Raw genomic sequence first — 24457 nt, forward strand, 5'->3', positions numbered from 1 at the left:
CTGTGTGGAGGGAATGGGGACAGGCTCACTGCCTCTTGAAACTCAGAGTGCAAACTTTTTAAAACACAGTTGCTTCAGCTCTAAACTTACAGATGATTCAGCAGCTGCACGGCCTCTTTCTCACCCCAGATTCTGTATCTTCACAGACATATGTTTGTGAGCTGTCTGTGTGAAATTTAAGTTTTAAATCATAGCACCATGTTTAAAAAACAATCTTGTCCATTGATTTGCTGCTGCCGTTGTCTGTTGGACTTTTTTGTCCAAATCTCCACTGCAATTAACAACAGCAGTTTTGATTATCTTTTAATCATTTAAGTCATTTATCAAGCACAAATTTCCAGCTACTCGTGTGTGAGGATTTGCTGCTTTTCTGTTTCAGATTGTTGTAAATTGAGTGTGTTTGGGTTGGGGTTTGCTGGACTGACAGAACTAGCAATTTGGGGACATGTCCTCAGGCCCTCATAACTTTGAAGATAGATAGATTTTTTTTTTCTTCTCAATTTTGTGACATTTCAGACTAACAGTTAAAGCTGGGGTAGAGACTTTATTTTTGGCATCAGTGGGAAAATGTTCCATAATAACATTTAAGTGTAATCTAATGGTCTGAGAGAAAACAAGACTTCTGCTCCTCCTTTTGGCTCTGTTTTTTAGTCTTCTGAAAATCAAGCTTGTGACAGGAGACTTTGCCAGTCATAGGTTAGTAAGATAGTTGATTATGTCCCAAACAAAGTACTTGACGAACTGGTAATGAGACAGAATAATCAACTGTCTTTCCCCAGAATAGGTTACCAGTCCTTTAACAGAATAAACAATGACCAGATGAATTCATAATGTTGTTAGGTGCAGCCCCATTTTGAGTCAGGACAATGTTTAACTTCAAATCTGGGATTTTTAAAGGATTGGTTCACATGTTTTGAAGTCTGTCTTAAAACAATACTCAAATGCCTTCATTTACAATGAAACAGTTTATAAACACTTTCATTGTTTTTGTCTCTCCATACTGACCAAGATTGAGGAAGATATGAGGCTTCAGCACAAATCAAATGGGTATTTACCAAAATTATTGCCCTTTTATTTAGAAATTCTCTCTATGTGTTGCAATTTCTTTGCTGCAGTACGGCAAGAAAACACTGTCTGGGGAAGCACAAAAAAGGGAATTTCATTCTAAAAGACTTAAACTCCCACTTGATTTGTCATTTCTTAAACCTCATATTTCTTCTTTGCTTCAGTCCTCATTCTGTGAAAAAAATACATTTAAAATTCAGCAATCTCCGTGCAGCCAGTATGGACAGGAAGAAAAATTACAACAACCAACAACTTCAAAAGTGTGTGTGTCCACCACATGTATGAAAACAAAACAACACTTCAAAAGTGTTTAAGAAGAACTTCAAAATGTAAATACAGGGCATGAAACCAATAATCTGTTGATCTTTACAAATCAAGACTCTTCAGGGTTCAAGATTAATGTTATTTTCCAGAAATGTATGTGTCAAAAGTAAAATTTTCAGTACAAATTGTCTTGTTAGCAGGTATTAGTAAATAACAACAAAGACTAAAGTTAATTGTCATGTGTGTGTCTAGGGCTGCAGCATCTATAGAAAATAGTGAAAAATGTCCATCCCAGTTTTTCAAAGTCTAAGGTGATGTCTTTAAATTATGCATTTTGTCAGTCCAAAAAGCAAAAAATGTGCAGTTTAATTTGATAAGAAACAACAAAAAGTGGAAAATCTCCATATTCGAGGGAAGGAAGGAAGGAAGGAAGCAATTACTTTAACAATTAGCCTAATCTATTATCAAAAAATAAAATTTTTTTCACCTCTTGCCCAGATGGGTAGGTGACCTGCCAGATTTAATTGCCCGACTTGCCATGGGCAAGTGGGCAATCCTTACTGTTGAGCCGTGCTCTATAGTCTAAGGCCGGAGATATACTTGCTGTTTAACCATGCGTTTGCGTTCGTGTATGCGTAGTGCTAATTACTGAGGACGCGCGCAACCATCGCTCCAAATTGACGCAGGATACGCGAGGCAGCCATGAAGCGCAGGGGTGCGTATGCGAACGCGTAGTTAAAAGCAAGTACATCTCCGCCTTAACAATGGCATAGCCATCACTGTCATTGAATCGTGAACTTGGACAGTCGTGACGCCCCTAATAGCCATTTGAGTGTTGCCTTAAGAAAGATTTAATGTGAACCTCTCCCTTTACCTGATGAATGAAATCATCAGCATTTAGAGGGCAGCCTTTGTTTGAGCCGTACCCTATTCTGCTAACATGTTCCCCAAAGGCATTAAAGGAAAACTTTTCCACTATTTGACTGATGGCTCTGTCTGAGTGAGTAACTTGTTGTCGTCCCAGAATTCAGGTTATGAGTGATAGTTGGGAGACAAAAGGCTGTCACTGGGGAATAGTTGACAGGCGGCGAGCCCTGAGGAGCTGCGCTACTCATGTGTTTTCATGTCTGGCCTTACTCATCATCGCTGCAGACAGACACTTGTCCAGATCTGCAGTAGTAGTGGAGTCATGATCTCTACATTTAGGTCACAGGGAGAGGCTGCTTGTAATCTGCCCCTGACAAATACTCCCAGACATCTTCTTCTGTCTTGATTTGAAATCTTTTTTTTCTCCCCCCTCTGTCCTGACACAAACTCTCTCACACCGCACACATACTGTCTCCAGCTCTCACAATCAGTTACTCTCATGCACACAGTAAATGCGGCTGGAATGTGTGATGTGGACTCGATGTGGCCCAGGCTAGTCCTGCTCCATTCACCAGCAAATCCCCCTGGTTTAGGATTTGCTTTTACAGTCCGGTGTGCCAGGGACCGTACTCCAAACCCAGCCGTAAGAATCTCTCACCGACCTGTCATGTTTTCCCAGAGGGAAGAATGTGAAGTAATGTGCCTGAATGAGCTGAGTCATAATTAACGTCAGAGTGCTGATTTGTCTGTGTCATTGTTCGCCGAGTCATATACCTGCGTCTTTGATTTCAGTTTAACTCTTGATCTGTGATTGTGAAACACGGCTGCAGGCGGATGAGCCGTATTCTTCTGAAGATTGAGTTTGCAGATTTTATCAGTGAAATGTCAAGGCCCGCATCAAACACACTACAGTTTACAGATAGTGGCAGCGTTCCTCTGTAACTAAAACCAGCTGTATCGCTTCTTGTCATTATCTTACATGGCTTACGGAAACCACAACTCATATATGTGTTACTTGTCGTCCTCAGGCCTCCCCTTCCCGAGAGCTCTATGGAAAAGATGAAGCGGTTCAAGCGACGTCTCTCTCAGACGCTACGAGGTAGCCACACCATAGACGAGTCGCTTTCTGAGCTCGCCGAGCAGATGACCATCGAGGAGAACGGCCTGAAGGACAGCGGTGCGTTTTATATACCATTTGTAAATGTTAATTGCCAACTATTCATTAACTATTCTCTGATTTCAGCTTCTCAAATACAAGTATTTTCAGGTTTCTTTACTCTTCTATGAGAGTAAACTGAACATGTTTGGACAAAACTAGAAATTTGAGGGTGATATTTTGGGCTTTGGGAAACAGTAATCAACATTTTTCCCCATTTTCTGAAATTTTATGGCCCAAACAACTAATCGATTAATGGACAAATGATCAGTAGATCAGTTGATAATGAAAATAATCATTAGTTGCAGCCCTAATGTGCATGTAAGACGAGTTGTAAGTATGTTTCACCTCTGTAAATCCCGATTTGAATGTCTTAAAGTGGTATTCTCAATTTTCAGCATAATAACACAAAAATCTCCTGGATACTGTAACAGTTGTGTGGTCTATATCTTGCGGCTATTACTTTGAATTATTTCAGCTTTTCAGCATCGATTTGTCATGGCAGATGGCTCTAAATACTTCAACACCCATGAGTCACAGCTGACGTAGCAGTGGAGGAGAAGCCACTCAAGAGCGCAAGTTCAGAAAGCTGCAACCTATTCCTGTTTCAGACATGACATCTGTAATATTGCTGGCTTCATCTTTCTGCTAAAGTTGTTGTTTTTCGGCATTCATATAGGATTTAACGATGCTGATATGTAGTATGAGATGCTAAAACTGGTCAAGAGAGAGATTTTGCTGTACGGTTTGTCAGATCTGTCCCCTTAATATCTCTGGGCTGAGCTCAGTGAGCAGGACTGCTTGGTAATATTGGATTTTTAGATGATTTTTTCATGAATGTAATTTGTTTTGTCAGGTATTGAGAGTCAAGATAAAGTGAAAAATGCCTTTTTAACCCTTTTGGATCATCCTCAGCCATACCGTGTACCCATTTAACGATATATACCAAAAAATGACAAAGAAAACTTTTTTTTTGGTATTCTTATATCAAAATCCAATTATGTTTTCTTCCTGTAAAACAAAATACCTGTGCTTATGCAGGATTGAACTAGCCAATTATAGCCAATATCATGACAGCCACCCATCAGTCAATCTTCAGCTTTTAGCAGCACAGAGTTTAGATTCAATTTAGTTGTCTTGCAACAACATGACACGTCGTGTTAAGACATGTCCACTTTTCAATATTCAGTGTACTTCCTCTCAACTTTATGTCCTGCCTGTCTGTCCTGTTTCACTCTCAAATACCTCACAAGACGCTAGATAGTTTGGACTGTATATAGAATAGGGGTGTAAATATAATCAAAATTGCAACATGGTCAAGTGTAATATCCAGAGCACAGAAGCTGCCTTTTTTTTGATAAAGGAAAAATTTGTTACAGAGCAGCATTATAATGAAGTACTGAAGATCTGCAGAGATGCCCTGGCTTACAAATCTCTTTTCACCAGATGTAAGAAAACATTTCTTTGGTAGAGACCCCAACAAATGTTACATCATCATGATCAGCAGTATGTTCTGACAGGCTGTATCATTTATGGACGTTAAAGCTTACACTGCGGTTGAATTACATTTTATCTCCATCATTAGGTGAATTAGGAACACAGGAGTCTAACCATGACCATTGGCCACCAAGATTGCCATCATGACGGAGAAGGACATGAATGAAAAATGTGACTTTATTCAAATATCAGACTGACATGTAAAATTTCCAGCACGATTACGTAATGAAGTGCGTGTCTGAAATGGGATTTAGTTGCTGAATTTTAATGGACTGCATTTATAAGGCACTTTCATCCAAAGCCAAATCCAAATTTTACCTAACACTGACCCATAATCTGAAAGTTAAACTGCTAAATTTATTATCAGGCCTCTGCAAAGTGTAATCTTAAGCTTCAGCCCGCCATTAGCGGTACTCAAACAGAATTTTAAGCTTGTTTATTGGATATTTCTTTCTGAAATACACCTTGGGAGTCGTGATTTACATTCGTCTAAGATGTTACATACGCCCGAGCCTTGGAAATCCTTTAGCTATCAGTCACTTAACAGAAAAGCTATTCAGAAAAAGACTGCGACTTTTCCACTTGACAAATGTATATTGACAACAGTCAGCCTGTCTTTTATTTATGTTACTGTAGACACACTGTGTTCCACGCTCGCAGACGCTGTCATCGGTTACATCATTCATTTGGATCTGGCTGAAGGTTGCGGCCTTCAAGGCGTCAAAATAAAAGCAGAGTGACACAGCGGCTTATCTCTGCTGATATTCATAAAATCTGCAGGGAGCGAGGGAGGGAGCATGCCTCGGTGTGCTACCACATCGTTGCCATGGCGCTCAGGATCTGGAAACATTCTAGAGTTTCCATGACATTGCCACGGCAACTTGGATGACTTGGTGAAACCAGCCAGGCATCTTGATGCATTTTTCCCCCCTTTAAAAATCTTTCAGCTCTTCTTCTTCTCTTTTGGCCACCCCGATGTTTCCCCCCTCCTCCTCGCCCCCCAAGTTTCTTTCAGGCCTGTCCTCAGTTTTCCTCTCTTGTCTTTTGTCTAAATGAGAAGTTTTTTCCCCCCTTCTTCAGTCAATCAGATCGTCCAAGTCCGCCCCCTCCTCCCCACAGCCCTCTGAGAACTAACTGGGCTTTGTAAAGAGCTTTTTGTGTAGTGATTAACACCAGGTTTGGCCAGAGTGTTCTGTGCTTGGTGAGTGGGGACACAGAATCATGTTGTGTGTCTGTGTCTGTGTGTGTGTGTGAGAGAGAGAGCTGGCGTGAGGGGATTTTAGCAGCCTGTGTAACAGTAAGTAGGGTAGAGAGGAGACAGAATGGAGTAGCCAGATGAGATGTGATCTGAACTCTGTGATTGGGGAAAGCGTTCTGGTCCTGATCTGATTATGTAACATTTATAACTCAGGCCAGCAGCAGCAGCAGCTGCACAGAGATAAGGCAGAAGTGGCATAAGGACCTGGATATTACATGGGTTGGGGGGCTGTGGATTTTTCTGTTTTCATCGGAAATCTAGGAAATGCCTCATTGTTATGTGGGAACTAGGGCTGAGCGATTTTGAAAATGCTAAAGCTAATCTTTTCATCTGTTACTACTTTAGTGGTTTCATTTTTTCTTTTTCTTCTGGTATTACCTATCTGTGTGAGACTTATACTATAAAACCAGAACCTAAATGTTAAGACTCAAAATCGTAATTGTAATTAAATTTTATTTTGCTTCAGTTTAAAACTGAGGGAGACTCATGATAAGCTTTTTAGGCTTCTAGTCTCACTTGTACATTCTTGTTACTTTTTTATATACTTTTGTTTGTCTTCTTTTAGTATGTGCTAAATCAAATCAAAATCATTTTGACTGATAGTGCAATTGCGATATGATTTGCAAAATCGGAGAGAATGTTATTTTTTACGTTATATTATCATTTTAATTGAAATCATTCACTTTGATAAAATCTCCTCTATTTTGCAGGGATCTTTACCAAACAAAGATGTCGTCTTAAAGGGACAGTTTACCCCAAAATCAAGTAGCCAGTAGTGCAATCCATCCATATAGCTTGTTGTTGTAGTTGCAGAGATTTGGAGGATAACGGGAATGGCACCAAAAAATACATTTGAAAAATTCAAAACCAGTGTCTCTTTCCAAAAATCACAACCTGTTTACTCAAAGTAATCCAAAGATCTTGTTGCGAGCAGTTTCGTGTAGGAACTACTTTCTTTCTGCAGTAGAAGCTACAAGATTTACTTTAAAATCTACTGAATCTACTTTCTTTTCTTCTAAAAAGAAAGTAGTTCCTACATTAAACTGCTCACAACAAGATCTGTGGATTATCTTGAGTAGCCAGGTCATAATTTTTTGAAGCGACACTGGGTTTCAATTTTTCAAATGTATTTTTTGCAGCTTCAAGTACCACAACACAAATGCCATGTAGTTCCATTATATTAAAGAGAAGACAGACATCTCTACGGCCGATAAATAGCATTACAGGCCAGGCTAGACAACAGAGCAGAACATCACTGACACAGGACTTCATAAAAATATTGAAAAGGTCAGCCTCAAATCACGTGGGCTTAAATTTGTCAATAAGATATAAATGTACAAAAAGCACCGAGAATTGGTTGACCCTGGAAACTGGAAGCCAGTTAAATCAGAAAGCTACAGGGGGCGGTTTATTTAAATGGTGACGTGGCCCGCCCCCTCTCAAATCTCACAAAACTTGTCAATTCTTTATTAGTGGCACTGTAGATGTAATATGAAGCATGACACTGCAAGTATATGTCTTATTTCCTGTCTCGGATTGAGTCAAGTTTAAGATAAATTTGGTAGAACAGTTGCCATGGTTTTCCCAGCTTGACAGTGAAGGCCTGGGGTTGATGGCGGGGTTGGTAGCCATGGCTCAATCTAAATCAAGCCTCCGCACTCTGACTCCAGCCACTCCGCCTCTGTGTGCATGATTGGGTGGAGGGTTCGTCCCAAACTAGACAGCGATGAGTAGGGGTGAAATGTAAAAGAGAGCCTGCACATAATCAGCTCTCTCTTCTGTGATTGAGCCATCTTTTCTATGTAACTGCTTTCTTATGTCTCGTCCTGATCTTCACTGCCCTAAATGCACCGATGTCCTACAGTATTTCTCTGTCCTGTCTGAGCCCAAATTGCCTCCGAAACAGCTTCTCTGGGACTCCATTTTCTCCACACTGCCACAGTTGGTGTTTTTAGTTGGTGCTTCTCTGTACATAATAAATCTTTCACCTCTGGTCAGCTCCATTCTTGCTTTTGGACAAATGCTCCTCGGTCGGACACTTGTAGACCCTTTTCTCAAGCCAAATCACGCTGCTGAGACTACAAGACATTATCTTTAGACACCAGGATCTCTTGCGTCACTGTTTTTGATACTGGCTATTTAGGGTATAAGGGTTACGCTGAATGAGAGAACAGACCGCACTGTAGCTGCCACAGCTCTGTTAACAATTAGGGTAACCCTTGTTTCGGTGGGATGTTGCAGGAATGTGATATTCTAGAAAAATCAAAGCCGGTTAAAGATTAGATTTTACCAAATAACACTGGTTTTGGGAAAAAAAAAATGTTATATAAAATACGATAACTATTTTCATGTAGATTTAACACATTTCAGTACTCTAAACTGTTCATTTTACAGTGCAGTCTATTGTATAAGCTATTGTGTAATAATTCATCAGTTCCTTTCATGAGTCCTTTACTTTTATCATCTCCTTTTTTCTCTCTGTATTTTTTTTCATAGATGTTGTCACAGCTCTTTTGTTCTCACTCACACTGTTTTTTTTTTTCTTCCTGTTCGTCAGTCTCACTCTGTTTGACATTTAAACCTGTGATAAAGAAGATTCAGTGTTCTCGTTCCAGTCCGTGTATGGAAACATGCTTTATGTGGAGTCGTGTTTGTTTAGCATGCAATTGACTGTCTTACCAAGTAACAGCAGTTACATGATATTACATGCAAATCTATGCATCAGTAGATTACGAGTTTAAACCTCTTATGTAACGGTGTTTTCTGCAGTCTGGTGTTATGCTATGTAACAAGTAATATATAGTTAGTGCATTTGAAAGCTTTTAGACATTCAGTAAAAAGCATAAAATCCTCACCAACTTCCAATTATCATTATAAAGTTCATGAACTTTCAGTCAATGAGGTTTTTAATGAAGCCTCTTGAGATTTGACTCTTGTGAATGGTATGAAAATGGAACCATGTGTTTGTTATGAGACAATTTAGAACCTTATTTAAACAATTAAACCTCATACTTTAGAAAAACACAAGAATAGAACTGTGATATATACTGTTACTGTACATGCTTTTTTTCATAATTTGTTGTGTCTTTTTCCGCAGAGCCCATAGTGAGGAATGGCCGTCCTCCATCAGCCCACAGTGTCCACTCCTTCCTCCACCAGTACACAGGCTCCTTTAAAAAGCCGCCGCTTCGACGTCCTCAGAGCGTCATCGGAGGAGGCCTGGGCTCCCTCATGGTCATGCCTCGCAACGGCAGTCGGCTCGGTAAGAAACACACACGCAGGCTGTCTCTTCTGTGAAATTAAACAGTGATTTAGTAAGAAGATTTCTTTTGTGTCAGTTGGCAGAATCAGTTTAAGTGCTGCGGCAGTGGCTAGAGTTTAGTGCAGATTTTTATGTCGGTTAGAGCTGCAACAATTAGTGAATTAAAAAATACCAAACATTTGCTTGTTTCAGCTTCTTAAATGTGAGGAGTGTCTGCTTTTCTTTGTCATTTATGACAGTAAATGAAGAGACTTTGGGTTTTGGACTGTTGGTTGAACAAAAGAAGCAATTTAAAGACGTCACTGTCTTGTCTTACACATTTTTACTGAGTCAGCTGATCCTACACACACACACACACACACACACACACACACACACACACACAGCGACATTTTATGTGTGAAAACGTGTGCTCAGAAAGCCCACACACATACACATGAGTACAATCATTCCAGTGTTTCGTTCAGTCACACAATAGGCCATTTGTCAATAAATGAGACTGAAAATAATGACTTTGGACATTTCCAGCAAACTGGCAGTGACCCAGATACATTATTTAAACTCACAACATTTCCTAATATAAACAAAAAGCCTGGAGGAATTGGCGTTTATATGTATGAACCTTGAGTTTGTTTAGACATGGGAAAATTACGCTGTGATGTATGGATTCGTCTGTTAGCCCCTGCAGCAATGAGACAAATTAAATCTATCAGTCAAACTTATTAAACCTAATATACTTGTATCTGCTCGGTACAGCCGGGAGCTTGATAAGAACAGAGGGCCTCGTAAAAGTGTCCAAGTGAGTGTTTTTCTTTCCTGCTGCAGTCATCAGCCGGCGCTGAGCCCTGCCCTGTTTTCCACCGACCTGCTCCATCTGTCAGACTCAACCTCTCACCCTGCGGTTGTCTTTCTTTTTTGTCTTTCTGTCTCTGATCCAGATATCGTCCATGAGAACCTGAAGATGGGCTCGGACGGCGAGAGCGACCAGGCGTCGGGGACTTCCTCTGATGAGGTGCAGTCGCCCACGGGTGTTTGTCTGAGGAACAGAGGGAACAGACGCATCTCTGCAGAGGTGGGGTTTGTTTCTCTTGTGTTTTATTGTCCTTGCATTTCTTCTCTGCTTCATAAATCGAGGATATGTTATGTGATATGAGTCATTGGCTACTATTAACAAGCTTTGACAATATGTTAGAGTTATGAATCATGAGACATTTACTTTCAGCTGGATTAACGGTTCAGCCTACACTTTGTCCTTAAAGGATTTCATTAATTCACCGAGAAGCAAATGAATCTGAGCGTTTGACAATGGACCTTTTTTTCTGCAAAAAAAGCAATTTAATGATGTGTGCATTAAGGCTCCGCGCTGTAACTCTGTAGGCGTATCCTCGTAGTGTGTCATGAACACACAGAAGTCCTCAGCTGCCCACATAATCTCAGCAGGACACACACACACAGATATGCACACGGTGGCTCCACATTCTGTGCAGCTGAACATACGTTGGAAGTCTGTTTTACAAAAGCTTCACGGTCGCCGCCACCTCCACCCACCCAGCCCCCTTACTTCTTTTTCTTATCCTGGATTTCTAGCCCTGTTTTCCAACTTGCTGACAGTTTTTGGAGAGTAGCGTTGGGTCGGTTTCCTTTATTGATCTAATACGGTGTACCAATTTAAACTGATCTGATTTTACACTCAACAGCTTAACTGGTATTTGTCTTAATATGATTATTATTATTATTATGAATTCCAGCTGACCTTTAGTCATGGTAAAAACTATAATTCTGCACAAAAAGGACTATTATCAACAACATAAACCACAACATCCCTAACAGACACATCGCAAACAGACAACATGTAACATTTACTTTTTGGAAGCTAAAACAGCAAAATCTTTAAAAAAGGAGTTTAATTATGGACTATGACAGTACTGCGAAGCTAATAACCCTGTCCATGACTGTTGGCTATGTTAGCGAGGCAGCTAACCTGCTATAGTTTGTCAGAACAGTCAGTAATGTAGCCACTGGAAAAGTAAGTCCAGTCTTGTTTTGAGAGCTCAGAGATGCCTCACAGATGCCAGAAAGAAGTCAAGCAGGCTAAAAACCTGGTCACGTCGGGGATCCATGCAGTGAACCATAGCCAATGAGAGCAGACACAAGCTGCTTTCATCTGCAGTGGCTCACTGAAACCAGTTTCATCATGCATCTATTTGTATAGTGGTCCCATTAATAAAGTCCGAACAGAATACTTTGGCATACACACAAGCTTTTCAGTATTATTAACCTTGTCATCCTTGCTGAACCACAATACCAGCAGGCAGCTCTGCACTTTCAGTTTCTTTTTCCTAATTTTTGAGAAACTTTGAGACCAGACAGACTTGTTGCAGGTGGATATCTCAGGTAATACATCTTGTAACCTGTGACACCACACCCCACCCCCCCAACCCAGAGATCTCTTTGTCTCTGTGCAGCTCTCATGCATTACAGCACGTTTAGGTTGAACTGGGAAGAGTTTGCTGTCTCCTGTAGTGTGAAAAGTTCTGAAATTGTTGTTTAATTGTTAATTGTTTAATCCTGCCCATTCAAATGAATAGTGCAAGATCATTATGTAGACACCAGTAAAATTAAATTTAAAATAAATGGGAGACATGAATGTGAATTAGTTCATTTTAATCTCTTTGAACTTAACTGTGAGCTGGTCTCTGTGAAGTTTAAACTTGCACAACATTGACCACATTGACAATGACTTCAAGATTCCGGATTACAAAACTGAAAGTTGTGAAGTGTGAGCAGTACAGCAATCTGACGACTTTGAAAGTGATGTAGTGTGACCAAGGCATTACAAAGACACACACACACACACACACAGACAGATTTTGACATTCCTTTTGTGGTTGCATAATGTCAACACATTATGGAAAGACTTTGCCGCTGTCATTATTATTTTTTTGTTGTTGTCTAAGAGGGATTTCATTCGACCACAAGTATTTTTTTAATCCAGGGCGTGTAAAAAATACCCTGCTGCGTTATCATCCCAAATTCACGTTTTGAGAACGAGAGCATGACGCCACTGTAAATGATAAAGTTACCATGACTTGCACCACGCAGAGTTTTATTCAGCTGAGCATATGGAAAGACAGACGTGCACACACATACAGAACAAGATCAAGAGTAAAGCTTTTATCCAGCTGGCTCGTAGGGACACATGAAAGGCAGCGTGAGGTAAGAGGAGAAATCACACTGCTTTATCTTAAGGTAACAGATAAAGTGAGCAGCTCAGTGGGGGTTTCTTGAATTTAGCAGGTTTCTGACAGCGACTTACATCAGACTCTTTTGTTCCAGTGGTAGTTAAAGGGAACAAGGAGGACAAAATGACACTAGTGTTTGACACCTCTTTCATTTGTTTTGTGTTCAACAAAATCAAGAGTTACATATTAAGTCTCAAATGTTAAGTTGAGTAAAAATACTCCTACGATTTAAACAACATTAACAGGTAAAATGTTCTGACATGATGTTTGGATTCCACTTGAGGATTTTCAACAAAATCTGAAAGTGTTTGTTTTTCTCTCTCTTTATTTATGAGAAAGCCGAGGCTTGGTCCCTTCTATCCTCCTTAATGGACACTAATGGGATTTGAGGCTGTGCAGCTGACCTGAGTCAGAACAGCTGATCGTCCAGTTTGAGAGTGAAAGTGAACAAGAAAACGACAGTGAACGTCTTGTTTAATGTTATCAGACATTCAGAAGAAATGTACTTACGATTTGTTGGGGAAGAAAATTTGGAATCATTTATCATTTTGACTTTTTTTTTTATTTTAATCTTTGTTATTTCGTTCGTAATCTTATTCTCTCACCATCTACATGTTCACATGATGCAGGTTGAAGATGGATATCAAAAATGTCCAGGCATCACTCTCAAAGTACTGTTTGAGTAAATAATCCCATCAGATGCTATTGAAGTGATAGTTTGGATTATTTGAAGTGGGGTTGTGTGAGGTACTCGTCCATAGTCAGGGTATTACCTACAATAGATGGCGGTCGACGTGCCTCAGGTTTGGAGAGATAAACAATGTACCGCTGTGGTCAGGGTCAGCAGCAAAATGTTTTCTAGCCAGGTGAAGAATATTTTTGCTGCTTAATCTCGCCATCAGACAGCATTTTCTGCCTGGAAACTGCTGTTATATAATCCAAATATTGCTCTCCCCAAAGCAACCAGACTGCTTTGACAAAAACAGGTTTTTTTACCTCACAGAACACAGGAGTTGCCGGAATACTGCAGCCTTGGTCGGTTAGTTTGCATGTGTTGTTCTGTGACTTCTGTGAATTCGAACTAACCCTTTAAAACACCAAAGTCACACAATAACACGAACAAACTTACCGATCAAGGCAGTGGTAGACCAGAAACTCTTGAGTTCTGTGAGGTAAAATGACTGATTTTGCCAATGGAGTTTGGTTGGTTTGGAGAGAACAGTATTTGGCTTATTTAATGATGGTTTAAGACTTTCTGATGGCAAGGTAAAGTGGTCAAAACATTCTAAATGGCTAAAATACATTTTGTAACTAGCCCTGTCAATGGCAGTATGTTGCTTAGCTTCCTACACCAGTACCCCTGCTTTTTCTCCTATCTGGGCATACTGACCACCATCTACTGCAGGTAATACACTGAGTATGGATAAGTACCTCATGCAGCCCCACTTCACAAAATCCGAACTACCACACACTGTAAAATAAAATATAGTTTAAAACTCTTAAATACAATCAAAACATGACATCTGACCAATGTAAGATGTTTCCACAAAAGACAAATCCAAGCTAACTTAATGTAAAACTGTGCTATATGTGTATTTTGGCGTGTGCTTGATGTTGACATCTTGCCAGTGAACCACATGTTGCACAGTACCTTGCGGGCGATCATGCGAGGAAACGTCTTGTGATTGAAGAACACACACTTCCCTCCCCCTGACAGCGTTTATTGGTCGGTTTGATTGCAGGACCTCTGGGGATTTACAAGCAGTCACCAGTAGCTACACAGACAAACCAAACATGCAAGACTGCACAGAAGGAAAAAAAAAAAAATCCTTAAACGTGTACCTAAGCAGCTTACTCCGTTTGGGGCTACCCACACACAGAGACATGACACATCACCTCTTGCTGTGCACAGAGAGCGTTTGCATGCAGTGCACCCCACACTTCCTGTGTCTGTTTCACAACCAGAAAAAGTTTACTTGGACGGAGGCACGTACAGTACAGACACAGCTAGAGTCAGATTCTCTTTCACAGCAAACACTCTGTGCATTGTTTGTGCCGGTATGAGCAGCGTGATTGAGCGCACGCTTGTCGTTGATGAAGTGATCCAACAGCGAAATCACTGTGAGGCCTGATTCCGTGTCTTTGTGCTGTTGCGACAATCAGAGGGACATTAAATGAAGAAGAGCAGGAGAGGGGAGTGTAGGAGGAAGAGTGAGGAAATCCCTCCGCCTGTGGTCACTGGTCAGGTAGAGGATTGCGCGTCTCTCACTGGAGAGGAAGCAGTGTTTTGGGATTACATCACAAGGATTACTGTAATGCGGTCCAGATGGGCCCCTGTTGTAACAGATTAGGACGGGTTGATTGGACAACTGGAGGGGGCGGGGGGGGGGGGGGGCGGGTGCAAAGGTCAGGTGATGGATGGCATCTTCCTCTGGGGACAAACTGGCAATCCTGAGCCAACAAACAGAAAGTACAGAGCAGAAATGACAGAACTGGATATAATCTCATTCCAAACTGCAGGTTCACATCATATCAGCTGAGCAGTTTTTAATATGACTTTCATTTTAGTTTTTCGCCGTGATCGTAGAGCTGAAACTATTAGTCTTGTGTCAATGTTCATTTTCATTTATATGAAAGAATTATGTCTAAATTATATTCATGCACATTTGTAGATGTAAGTCAGATGATTTGAAGGTATGAAGATTGTATTTTTAGGCTGTAAAAGTATTTAAAAAAAAGAGCAAATAAAAAAAAAAGGAAAGAAGAATTTTCAAAATAAAGGAAATAAACAAAATTTAAAAATGATTTGAAAATATTTTTCTGACCCTCTTCTGTTTCCCTCCATAAAATGGTGAAAAAGTTGATCAGTGTCAGTGACCAATGTCTTATTAATGTCTTAATGTAATGTCTTATTTTGTCCTCAACCCAGTTTAAGGGTTTACTGTCTGGGATTAAGAAATCAGGAAATATTCACATTTAAGAAGCTGAAATGAGAGAATTTTGACTTTTTTTTCTTTAAAAAACTACTTGTAATTGATTGTCAAAGTTGAAAGTTGAAGTTGAAGTTGAAATGAATGATTAATTTGTCTGCATAAGACAAAATTAATTAAAAAATATTTAAAACACGAGTCCAAAACAATTCCACTGAAGAAAAGTGTGTCTCGTTACATTTTGCGCCAGAGCAGCACATCCACGTTCAACACACTTATCAACTTCCCTGTGCAATTTAATACGTCTTATTTCCTCAAGTTGTAATAAAAACATCACTTCCTGTTTGAACCCGTCAGCTGGGGGTGACCACAAAGGCAAAAAGCTGAGTCACTGTCGTGGTTTGAATAAAAGGTTGAAGGGTCAGTTCAGCCGTCCACAGGTCAGTTACCTCCAGTTAGAGAGAATTAATCAATGAGCCTGTTGTTGCCGAAATGTGGAAAGTTCGAAGTTGAATATTATTGTTGTGTGGTTGGTTGGCGAGAAGGGAGGGAGGGTGGGAGGGGAGGAGCGGCGGCGGGGTGTTACCAAGTGTCCAGTGTTACCTCAGAGGGAGAGGAAGTAGATTTAGAGAGAGGGGACGGATTAACAGTAATCTAACAAATAGAGGAAATGCATGATGGGAAGATTCCAGACGTTGTTTTGTGAGTGTGTGTTTTTATTTTATATAACAAGTCATTAGGATCATGCTTTAGGACTTTGTTGCTCTGGGAAAGACTTTACCCTGAACTCTTAAAGGGCTCCACAGGCTGCCTTTATTATGTACACAAGAGTGCTACACAACACTGTATAGACGCATGCTGCTCCACGTGTTATTATACACACACATATACACACACTGGCCTCTCTGTTGACCAGCGAGGCCTAAAGCTGGCTGCTTCTTACAGATTCTTCTTGTTTACCCTGGGTTTCTGCCATTTTGTTGTCAATCACTGGTATTTATTCAGAGCTCACGCTGTTTACTGAGGGTTTACTTGTGTTTTTTCAGGGTTTTACAACGTGTTGACACTGTTTTTAAATTGGGCGCTCTGTTGTTTTTTTTTATCTGTGTGTGTGTGCGCGCAGGACCTGAACAAACGTCTGTCCCTGCCGGCCGACATCCGAATACCTGACGGTTACCTGGAGAAGCTGCAGCTGAGCAGCCCGCCTTTCGACCAGCCGCTGAGCCGACGCTCCCGCAGAGCATCACTGGTGAGACAGAGAGAGAAACGGGGGAGAGGGAAAGGGAGAAAAGACTGTGATGATGAGACAGAGGAAGAAAATTAGAAATTACATCTCTGTCTTCCTGTTACTATGTCAGCAACTGTCCCTGCTGAAGTGTTCTTAAAGGAATAGTTTGGGTTTTTTGAAGTATGGTTGCACGAGTGCATATCCATAGTCAGTGTATTACCTACAGTATCCGGGAGGAGTACTGCAGTGGACGGAGTCAGCAGCAAAATGTATTTTAGCCACCTAAAAAAGGGCCCATCCAAAAAAATCCATTTCAGTTTAAGTGTACATTATATTTACAATATGTTCACTTTTGAGCCTTTTCCAACAGGAAACCATCGTTATGTAATCCAAATATCAGCCTCTCCAACACGTGTGACTTTGGTGAATCTGAACCAACCTTTTAAAACACAGAAGTCACACAATAGCACAAGCAAACTAACACGTGGAGGCAGCAGTAGACCAGCAACTCCTGTGTTCTGCGAAGTGAAATGACTAATTTCGCCTGGAGTTTGGTTGTTTTGGAGAGAAAGTGATATTTGGCTTTATATAACGGCGGCTTCCTGTCAGAAAAGACTGGCTGTCTTGTTTGTCAGTCTAAAACCCAAATATATTAAGTTTGATATGATGACAAATGGAGAAAAGGGGGAAAACAGCATTTTTGCATGGAATATTACTTAAACAATAAGTAATAGTTCAGTTCATTCTACTAATTCCATTGTTGGGCAAGTGTGTTGCTAGATTTACTGAGCTGACATGACATTTTACTTACCCTGAGCAAGGAGGCAAGCCTTAATGTTTAGGCCTGTCTAGCGTACTCTTAAACTGATGCTGATTTATTTATTTTTTTTAATTTTTAAATGGCTAAAATTTGTTTTGCTGCTGATCCTGTCCACAGTAGTCCATTGTTTAGCTTGTGTGTTGGTACTTCTCTTTTCTCCTCCAAACTGGGGGCGTGCTGATCGCCTTCTATTGTTGATGATATACTATCAATAAGCATCCTCATACAACCCCACTCCAAATAAACCAAACTATCCCTTTAATTGCCTCCATGAGCTGTGCGTCACAGCTGCTCTTGCCTGTAGTTATACACCTGACAAATCAAGGTCATCACAGTCCTGCATGTTGACTCTCAGCATTGCACACAGTGGTCTAATACACCCAGAGCTTCTTCAGTATAAACTGTATGGTGTTTAATCATCATATGACCCAACCTTCATCTTATCTAACAATTTGCATAAATTAAGTGGAATAGAATCTATAATATTTCCAAGTGAAATGTTGTGGAGAGAAAGTATTTAAAAAAACAAAAAAGTCAAGTGCTAATTCCTCCAAACTTGCTTATGTAAATGTACAGTACTTTGCAGCCCACGTGTGAGAGTGAGCAGCACAGATTTGAGAATCGAGCAGAAATGGTTGGAAATAGAAAGAGAGAGGCTGTCAGGCAGCGGCAGCAGAATATAAAGATAGCTGTGAGAGTTATGTTTTATTAAAAGGCACCAGGAAACAGGAGTGAGAGGATGAGAGCTCACACCTTGGCCTTCGACTGTCTAATCTCATCCTCTCAGCCTGTTGTCGTGTGTTTACACTGCACCTCAGCATTCACTCTGTCAGCAGCCTCAATAATTGGCTTGTGGTTTTACTGTAAATGTGCATCTGCCAGAAGCAGAACAGAGGAAACGTATGACACTGTCGCCTCACCGGGTCCACTGCATTTGCATAAGCGCTCCCCTGCAGAGTTGTTTAGAAAACACTGAATGTCTTTCCTCAGTAGGCACTCGACGTGTTGAGCCACTCAGACCTCGCAGCTCATCTGGCGCTGGCCTTCATGCTAGACAGGGGTCATTTTAACCTTTTTTTAGGGGGAGATAGCAGGACAACAGGATATGCTACATAGACGTGGAATACATTATTGGAAAGCTGGAAACCTGATGATTAACTCGAGATGCTTCAGGGCTTCGAGTGCATTAAGTGCAAATTTTAGTGCTCGATTGTGGACGCATGAAAAGCAGGGTTCAATGTCATCAGTTGTAAGGCTTATTCATGCTGCACAGCACTAGAAAGAGGTTGTGATAAAAAGGAAAAAGATGTGAAGAATTCAAGGTAACAAGGTCATTTGTAGTCATTACACAACATAGCGTTGCACAACAAAATAAGAGTTCCTATACTCAGAATAGGATAAAGTGAAAAGTAAAAGAGAAGCCACAGAGCCACAGAGAAGCTCACGTTAGCTAAGCTGAGAAGAAGTTTCAAAATGTTGAATTTTTCTGGAGCGAATGTACTGACAAGTATTTGTTTTGCAACAAGTAGTAAACCAGTGTGTGAACGTGAAAAGGCTCTACAAGTTAAGTCATGGCTCGTTTTCTGCCAGTGTTCTTGACAGCTCAGAGGAATATATCTATTAACATCAAACTTGACGAGTTATTTGCAGCCATTAATTGACAAAGTACTCTGTGTGGCCCACGAACCCCCAGTGATTTTCTTATTTGGCCCACGTGCTCTTGATGTTGAATAGCCCTGCCTCAGGTCATCCAGTTTAATTCGACATCAGTATCTTCACTCTTGCTTTAAGCATCTGAAAGACAGCGATGCCGGCTGCGGATGTGGGCGTCTGGAGTTGAAAAGGTTAAAGTCTGGTGAAGCTGCATTTGGTTTTTATGCTCCGAGTTGCTGCAAATCTTTCCTGAAGACACGGACTTTCACTTATTTGTAAATCTGCCGTTCATAATTGTTGGTGTGCTTTTTGTAACCGAGTTGTGCAGTGTAACAGCTTTCTTTTAACTCTGTTAACTGTATTACTGGCTGCCTCCTTTGTTGAAAATTTTGACAAAAATGCTAAAGATTTTTTTACATCAATAACTTTGTTTTGAATTGAAAATAGTGGAGTTTTTTCAATATCTCGTGTCGCAGTGACTCCAAATCAATGCCAAACGGTATCACCACACTGGTCAAATAAGACATTTATTGGATTTTAGTACTTATTTCTATTTTATGTTAATATTTTTTATGAAATATCAGCACCTGTTTACTGGTCACATTGGAAAGTTCTTTTCCGTCATCATTCTAAGTCTTAACTTTTCCATTGGGCTCTGTTTCTTTTTGTCTTCATCAAAAAAAAAATAAAGCCAGCAGAGTGAAATGTACACAGAAATACTGCACAATCTCTAACCGAGTGTTTTTATGTTAATTCCTGTGCTGAGATAAACAGTGTCATTTGTCACAGTAGTTTATTTTAATCTTATTTGTTCCATCTTGGTGTAAAATTCAAATCTTTATGGACTTTTTTGTCTGTCAAATTGCAATTTTCTCATTTAAGTGCACTGTGTACATGCCACGGTCTCCAGGCTTTGCCACCTTAAAAACATCTAAGGAAATCTAAGGAAAACTTAAGATGACTTCTTTTATTCAACTTAAAGCCCAGAACCTAAATATATTTGCTTTACTGTCAAAAATGGCAGAGAAAAGCAGAAAATCCTGACATTAGAGAGGCTGAAACCACTTATGCTTCAAGAATGAGTAAAAGTTGTTGGAGCTCTGAAGCACATTAAGTTTTTCCGTCATGTATTTATTAAACATCCTTTATAAAAAAAAAGTTTGCCTTCCCATCCCTGTAAACAAACACATTGTAAAAGCCAAAAGCCAGCGGTCCTTTGTCACAACAGATTAGCTCTGATGTTGGTTGGGGGTGTGTGACCTCCTTACATCCCCCCTCTGTTGCTGCGAGGCCGTCATAAGGATTTGCCGTAGTGTCTGTAAGCTTGTCAGTGCTAATAAAGACGCTGCCCTCATTAATGCTGTTTGTCCTTTTCTCTCCTCCAGTCAGAAATTGGATTTGGGAAGCTGGAGACCTACATCAAACTGGACAAACTGGGGGAGGTACGTGAAAGTGTGTGTGCGCCGTGTGTGTAACCTTGACTTCCTCACAGGTGCTCATGTTCTCATAGTGAGTGATGTAACACATACAGACCCAGTTAGAGAGTTTACTTTTAACCCCTCGACAGCCTGACTGAAACCTGTCCTCACCTCTGTCCCTGTCCTCCTGTCCTCCAGGGCACGTACGCTACGGTCTTCAAGGGGAGGAGTAAGCTGACAGACAACCTGGTGGCGCTGAAGGAGATCAGACTGGAGCACGAGGAGGGGGCGCCGTGCACAGCTATCAGAGAAGGTAAACACCGTGAACATCCGCCTCCAGTGAGATTTAATGTGGATTCTAGTGGTTTGTATTCAGCAGCTGTCTACTCCAGTTCAGTTATTTGTAGGGTTGGAAGATCTCCCTCGATTTTTAAAATGTGAACTTACCAGGAATATATCACTCTTGTCCTTATAATCATGGGATTTCTCACTTTTATTGTAGTTTTTTGATGGTACATGTGAACAATAATTCCTCTTGAAAGTATGCAGTCTTTAAGGTGAAAAGAAACTTAATTCCAACCATACAGAATGATCTGACCCACTGTTTCTTTTAGCGTATTAACTCTGAGTGTGTGTGACCATGTTTATAGCGCTGGTTTGAAGTTATAATTACATGCAGCGACAGGGGAGGAAAATGTGTGGCATGTGGCAGAGGTGTGGACTTGAGAGTCATGGGATTTGGACTCAAGTCAGGCTCGAGTCACACATTTGATGACTTTAGACCTGACCTGACAAAATCAAGACTTGCAATCAGTGACTTGTGACTTCGCTTGGACTCGAGCCTCTTGACTTGAAAATACTTGACACCTTCCCTCAAGCCCAGAGTTTTAAAAGTGTCCCACGAATCTATTCATTTCCCTTCACTTCCTGAATCAACAAACCTCAACACTATCCAGATCCACTTTGTTTGAGCCAGTCAGACGGCACGCAATCAAGCTGCAGAAGAGAACTATGAACAATAACTTTATGTTACTGAGCTCCAGTTCGAAAAAATGATGCCAAAGATAGTTTTGTTTGCGTTCAAAAACTAAGCAGTGTCTAAGCAGTATGCAAAACATGTGGGTTGAAAATTACAGACAGAGATACAAAAACTTGGACAACTTGGACAGAATGCAAAATGGCATCACAGCTGATGAAGAGTGCATTGTGACTTGTTAAGGGCTTGAAACCTAAAGTTTAAAGGCAGAATCAGTAGGATTTGTCAGTTGCTGTTTGTAGACGCACCAGAAAGACATACGATTGTCGAGTATCGTTCCCAGGACGTCAGATACCACCACACACTTCAGTGGGTGATGATTAAGAGACATTGCTTTTTGGGTAACTCCTGCATAGTTTGCCTTTAAGACTAAAAGTAGTGACAGTCTATTTGCCCTACCAAAAGTAGGGCAAATAGACTGAAAAGCCGTCTTTGTTCTCGGTTCATATGATATTCTTCAGTATATGAACACATAAATGAGCCATCAACAAAAATCCCTCAAACTCCGCAGGTATTTTCCCCAGAAAATGGGACCAGATTTTACCCTGTTCACTAGTTATGTTTGCTGCAAACAATGAAACCATTCTACACTTGATATGAAAAAAAAAAAATGATGACATGCTCATACAGTAAGTGAGTAAGTAAGCACCCTCCTCCTGGAGAAATGCATTGTGGTCAGTTTGGAGTGATACTGTTAAGAGCAGCTACAGGAAAGAACCCAGTCATGCACAGTTTTATGAGTCTTGTTTTTAACGTGGTACCTTCTGTTTGTTTAATTTTCTCTGAATGCTGTATTCTACCTTTTTATTTTATGACTTTGTTGATTAGTTAAACCTATGAGGCTGTCTTAATGTATAATGTAAGACTTTCTAAAATAAGCCCCGCTTGGCTCGATCAAAGTAATCCCAGAGACATCAGAGTCAGAAACTCATCAAAGTAAACTTTACAGTTCAGATCAAAGAATATAAACTGAATGTAACCACATCCTCACCGTCTCCTCTTTCTTCTCCTCCAGTGTCGTTACTGAAGGACCTGAAACACGCCAACATTGTGACGCTGCATGACATCGTCCACACAGACAAGTCGCTCACACTGGTCTTCGAATACCTGGTGAGATCAACAGAACCTCTGCCCTCACGTCTGGCGTGACTCACTGTTGTTCTGCGCGCAGATGCTAAAATAAATATATTTCACATCATTATTATTCATGAGCCTCTGCAGAGTTGAGGACGATTATACAGGAGCACAACAGTTCAACTGTTGCAGTTCGTGTGCCTGTAGCCTCACCACTCAAACCCCCTCCTCCTCCTCCTCCCCCTACTCTCCCCCTCCCTTCCTCTCCCTCTCGTCTAGGACAAAGACCTGAAGCAGTACATGGACGACTGCGGGAACATCCTGAGCATGCAGAATGTCAAGGTGAGCCTCCGCAGGCGGCCTGCTGGCCCAGCCAACTTCATCAACTGTCAGGGCTTTGTGGTTCCTGGTGTCCAAACAAGAAATGCTGTTAGTGTGCCCCCTGGTGGTGGAGTCAGTGTGCCGGGGAAAGTGAAAAGTTCTCTTGACCTCACTCTTCCACAAAAATCTGATGTTTGTGGTTTAATGTATCTTTTAATAACACTTGAACTGGATATTAAAACAGTAAAGGCTGAGCTGTTTGGAAGAAGCATTTAAATATTGTTCCTCTAAAAACATAACTCCAGAATTCAATATTTAAAGATTTGATTCTTTGCTTTGGCATGTAGGATAATATAATTGGATTAGAAGTCACGTCACTCCCTAAAATCTTCTATGTGGCTGAGGGTTTTAGTGTTCCCTCTGCAATCAAAGAAAATTATGTTTCCACTCACTTGAGAAATTCAAATCTACTTGAGGTCCGATCATACAATAATTTGATAAATTGAAGACTCTTTCTATTGATTCATTACTGTTTCTGTTAGATAAACAACTTGTAGGCTCAAAATGTAACCTAAGACTGTTTGTTTATTTATTTTCTTTATTATCCTCCTGCGTTTTATTTATCTATTTTGTGAATTACATGTGAGTGTATGACTGTGCAAAAATTAAAATTGTAAGGGGCTTTACATCATCAAAGCAGGTCTGAAATAATAATAATAATAATAATAGAAGAAAACAGAAAGAAAAAGAACTGTAATTTTTCTATTGATATGTATGTCTATATATACAGATATACAACGTAAAATAGTAAATTGTAGATTTGCTTCTCAAAAATAATAATACAGTGAAGTGAGTTTGATTAATTCCATGTAATGAAGCACCAGCATCTATAATTTATAAAAAATTTTTTTTTTTAAATTCAGCACCACTATTTGAAACTGAGGATCACTGCTGATCTAAAATATCTCTTCCCCCAGATTTTTCTGTTCCAGATCCTGCGAGGGTTAGCGTACTGTCACAGGCGGAAAGTTCTCCACAGAGACCTGAAGCCCCAGAATCTGCTCATCAACGACAGAGGAGAACTCAAACTGGCTGACTTTGGTAAAAAAAAAAAAAAAAAAAACACACACAACTTACATTAATTATTATTCTGCCTCAGGTTTTGTGACAGAGATTTTTCTTCAAATGAATTATCTGCCATTTGGATGAAAGGTGACACCTGTTTTCACATTTCTGAAGCTGCATTTATTTATTTTATACATTGATTGATTGATTTTATTTATTGAAGCTCACAAGACACGAAACAGCAGCAGCCAGGATGACCACATGCCAAATCATAATATACAATTCCACACCTTTAAAAAAC

General features: G+C 40.3%; 1 protein-coding gene across 2 annotated transcripts in view; it reads left to right on the forward strand.

The window, feature by feature from the left end:
* LOC146316881 (cyclin-dependent kinase 17-like) overlaps window positions 1–24457 on the forward strand; it is a 44841-nt gene that overhangs the window by 14775 nt on the left and 5609 nt on the right. For both annotated transcript variants that reach the window (XM_084733343.1, XM_084733342.1), the window contains exons 2-10: window positions 3225–3373; window positions 9205–9369; window positions 10308–10441; window positions 16665–16790; window positions 20628–20684; window positions 20859–20973; window positions 22712–22806; window positions 23050–23112; window positions 24069–24192. In XM_084733343.1, coding sequence (XP_084589469.1) covers window positions 3247–3373; window positions 9205–9369; window positions 10308–10441; window positions 16665–16790; window positions 20628–20684; window positions 20859–20973; window positions 22712–22806; window positions 23050–23112; window positions 24069–24192 — 1006 coding nt within the window. In that variant the 5' untranslated portion in view covers window positions 3225–3246. The remainder of the gene's footprint in view (window positions 1–3224; window positions 3374–9204; window positions 9370–10307; window positions 10442–16664; window positions 16791–20627; window positions 20685–20858; window positions 20974–22711; window positions 22807–23049; window positions 23113–24068; window positions 24193–24457) is intronic.

Source organism: Lutjanus erythropterus, chromosome 13 (assembly GCF_056507025.1).
Source record: "Lutjanus erythropterus isolate fLutEry1 chromosome 13, fLutEry1.hap2, whole genome shotgun sequence".
In the NCBI taxonomy this organism is placed as follows: domain Eukaryota; kingdom Metazoa; phylum Chordata; class Actinopteri; order Lutjaniformes; family Lutjanidae; genus Lutjanus; species Lutjanus erythropterus.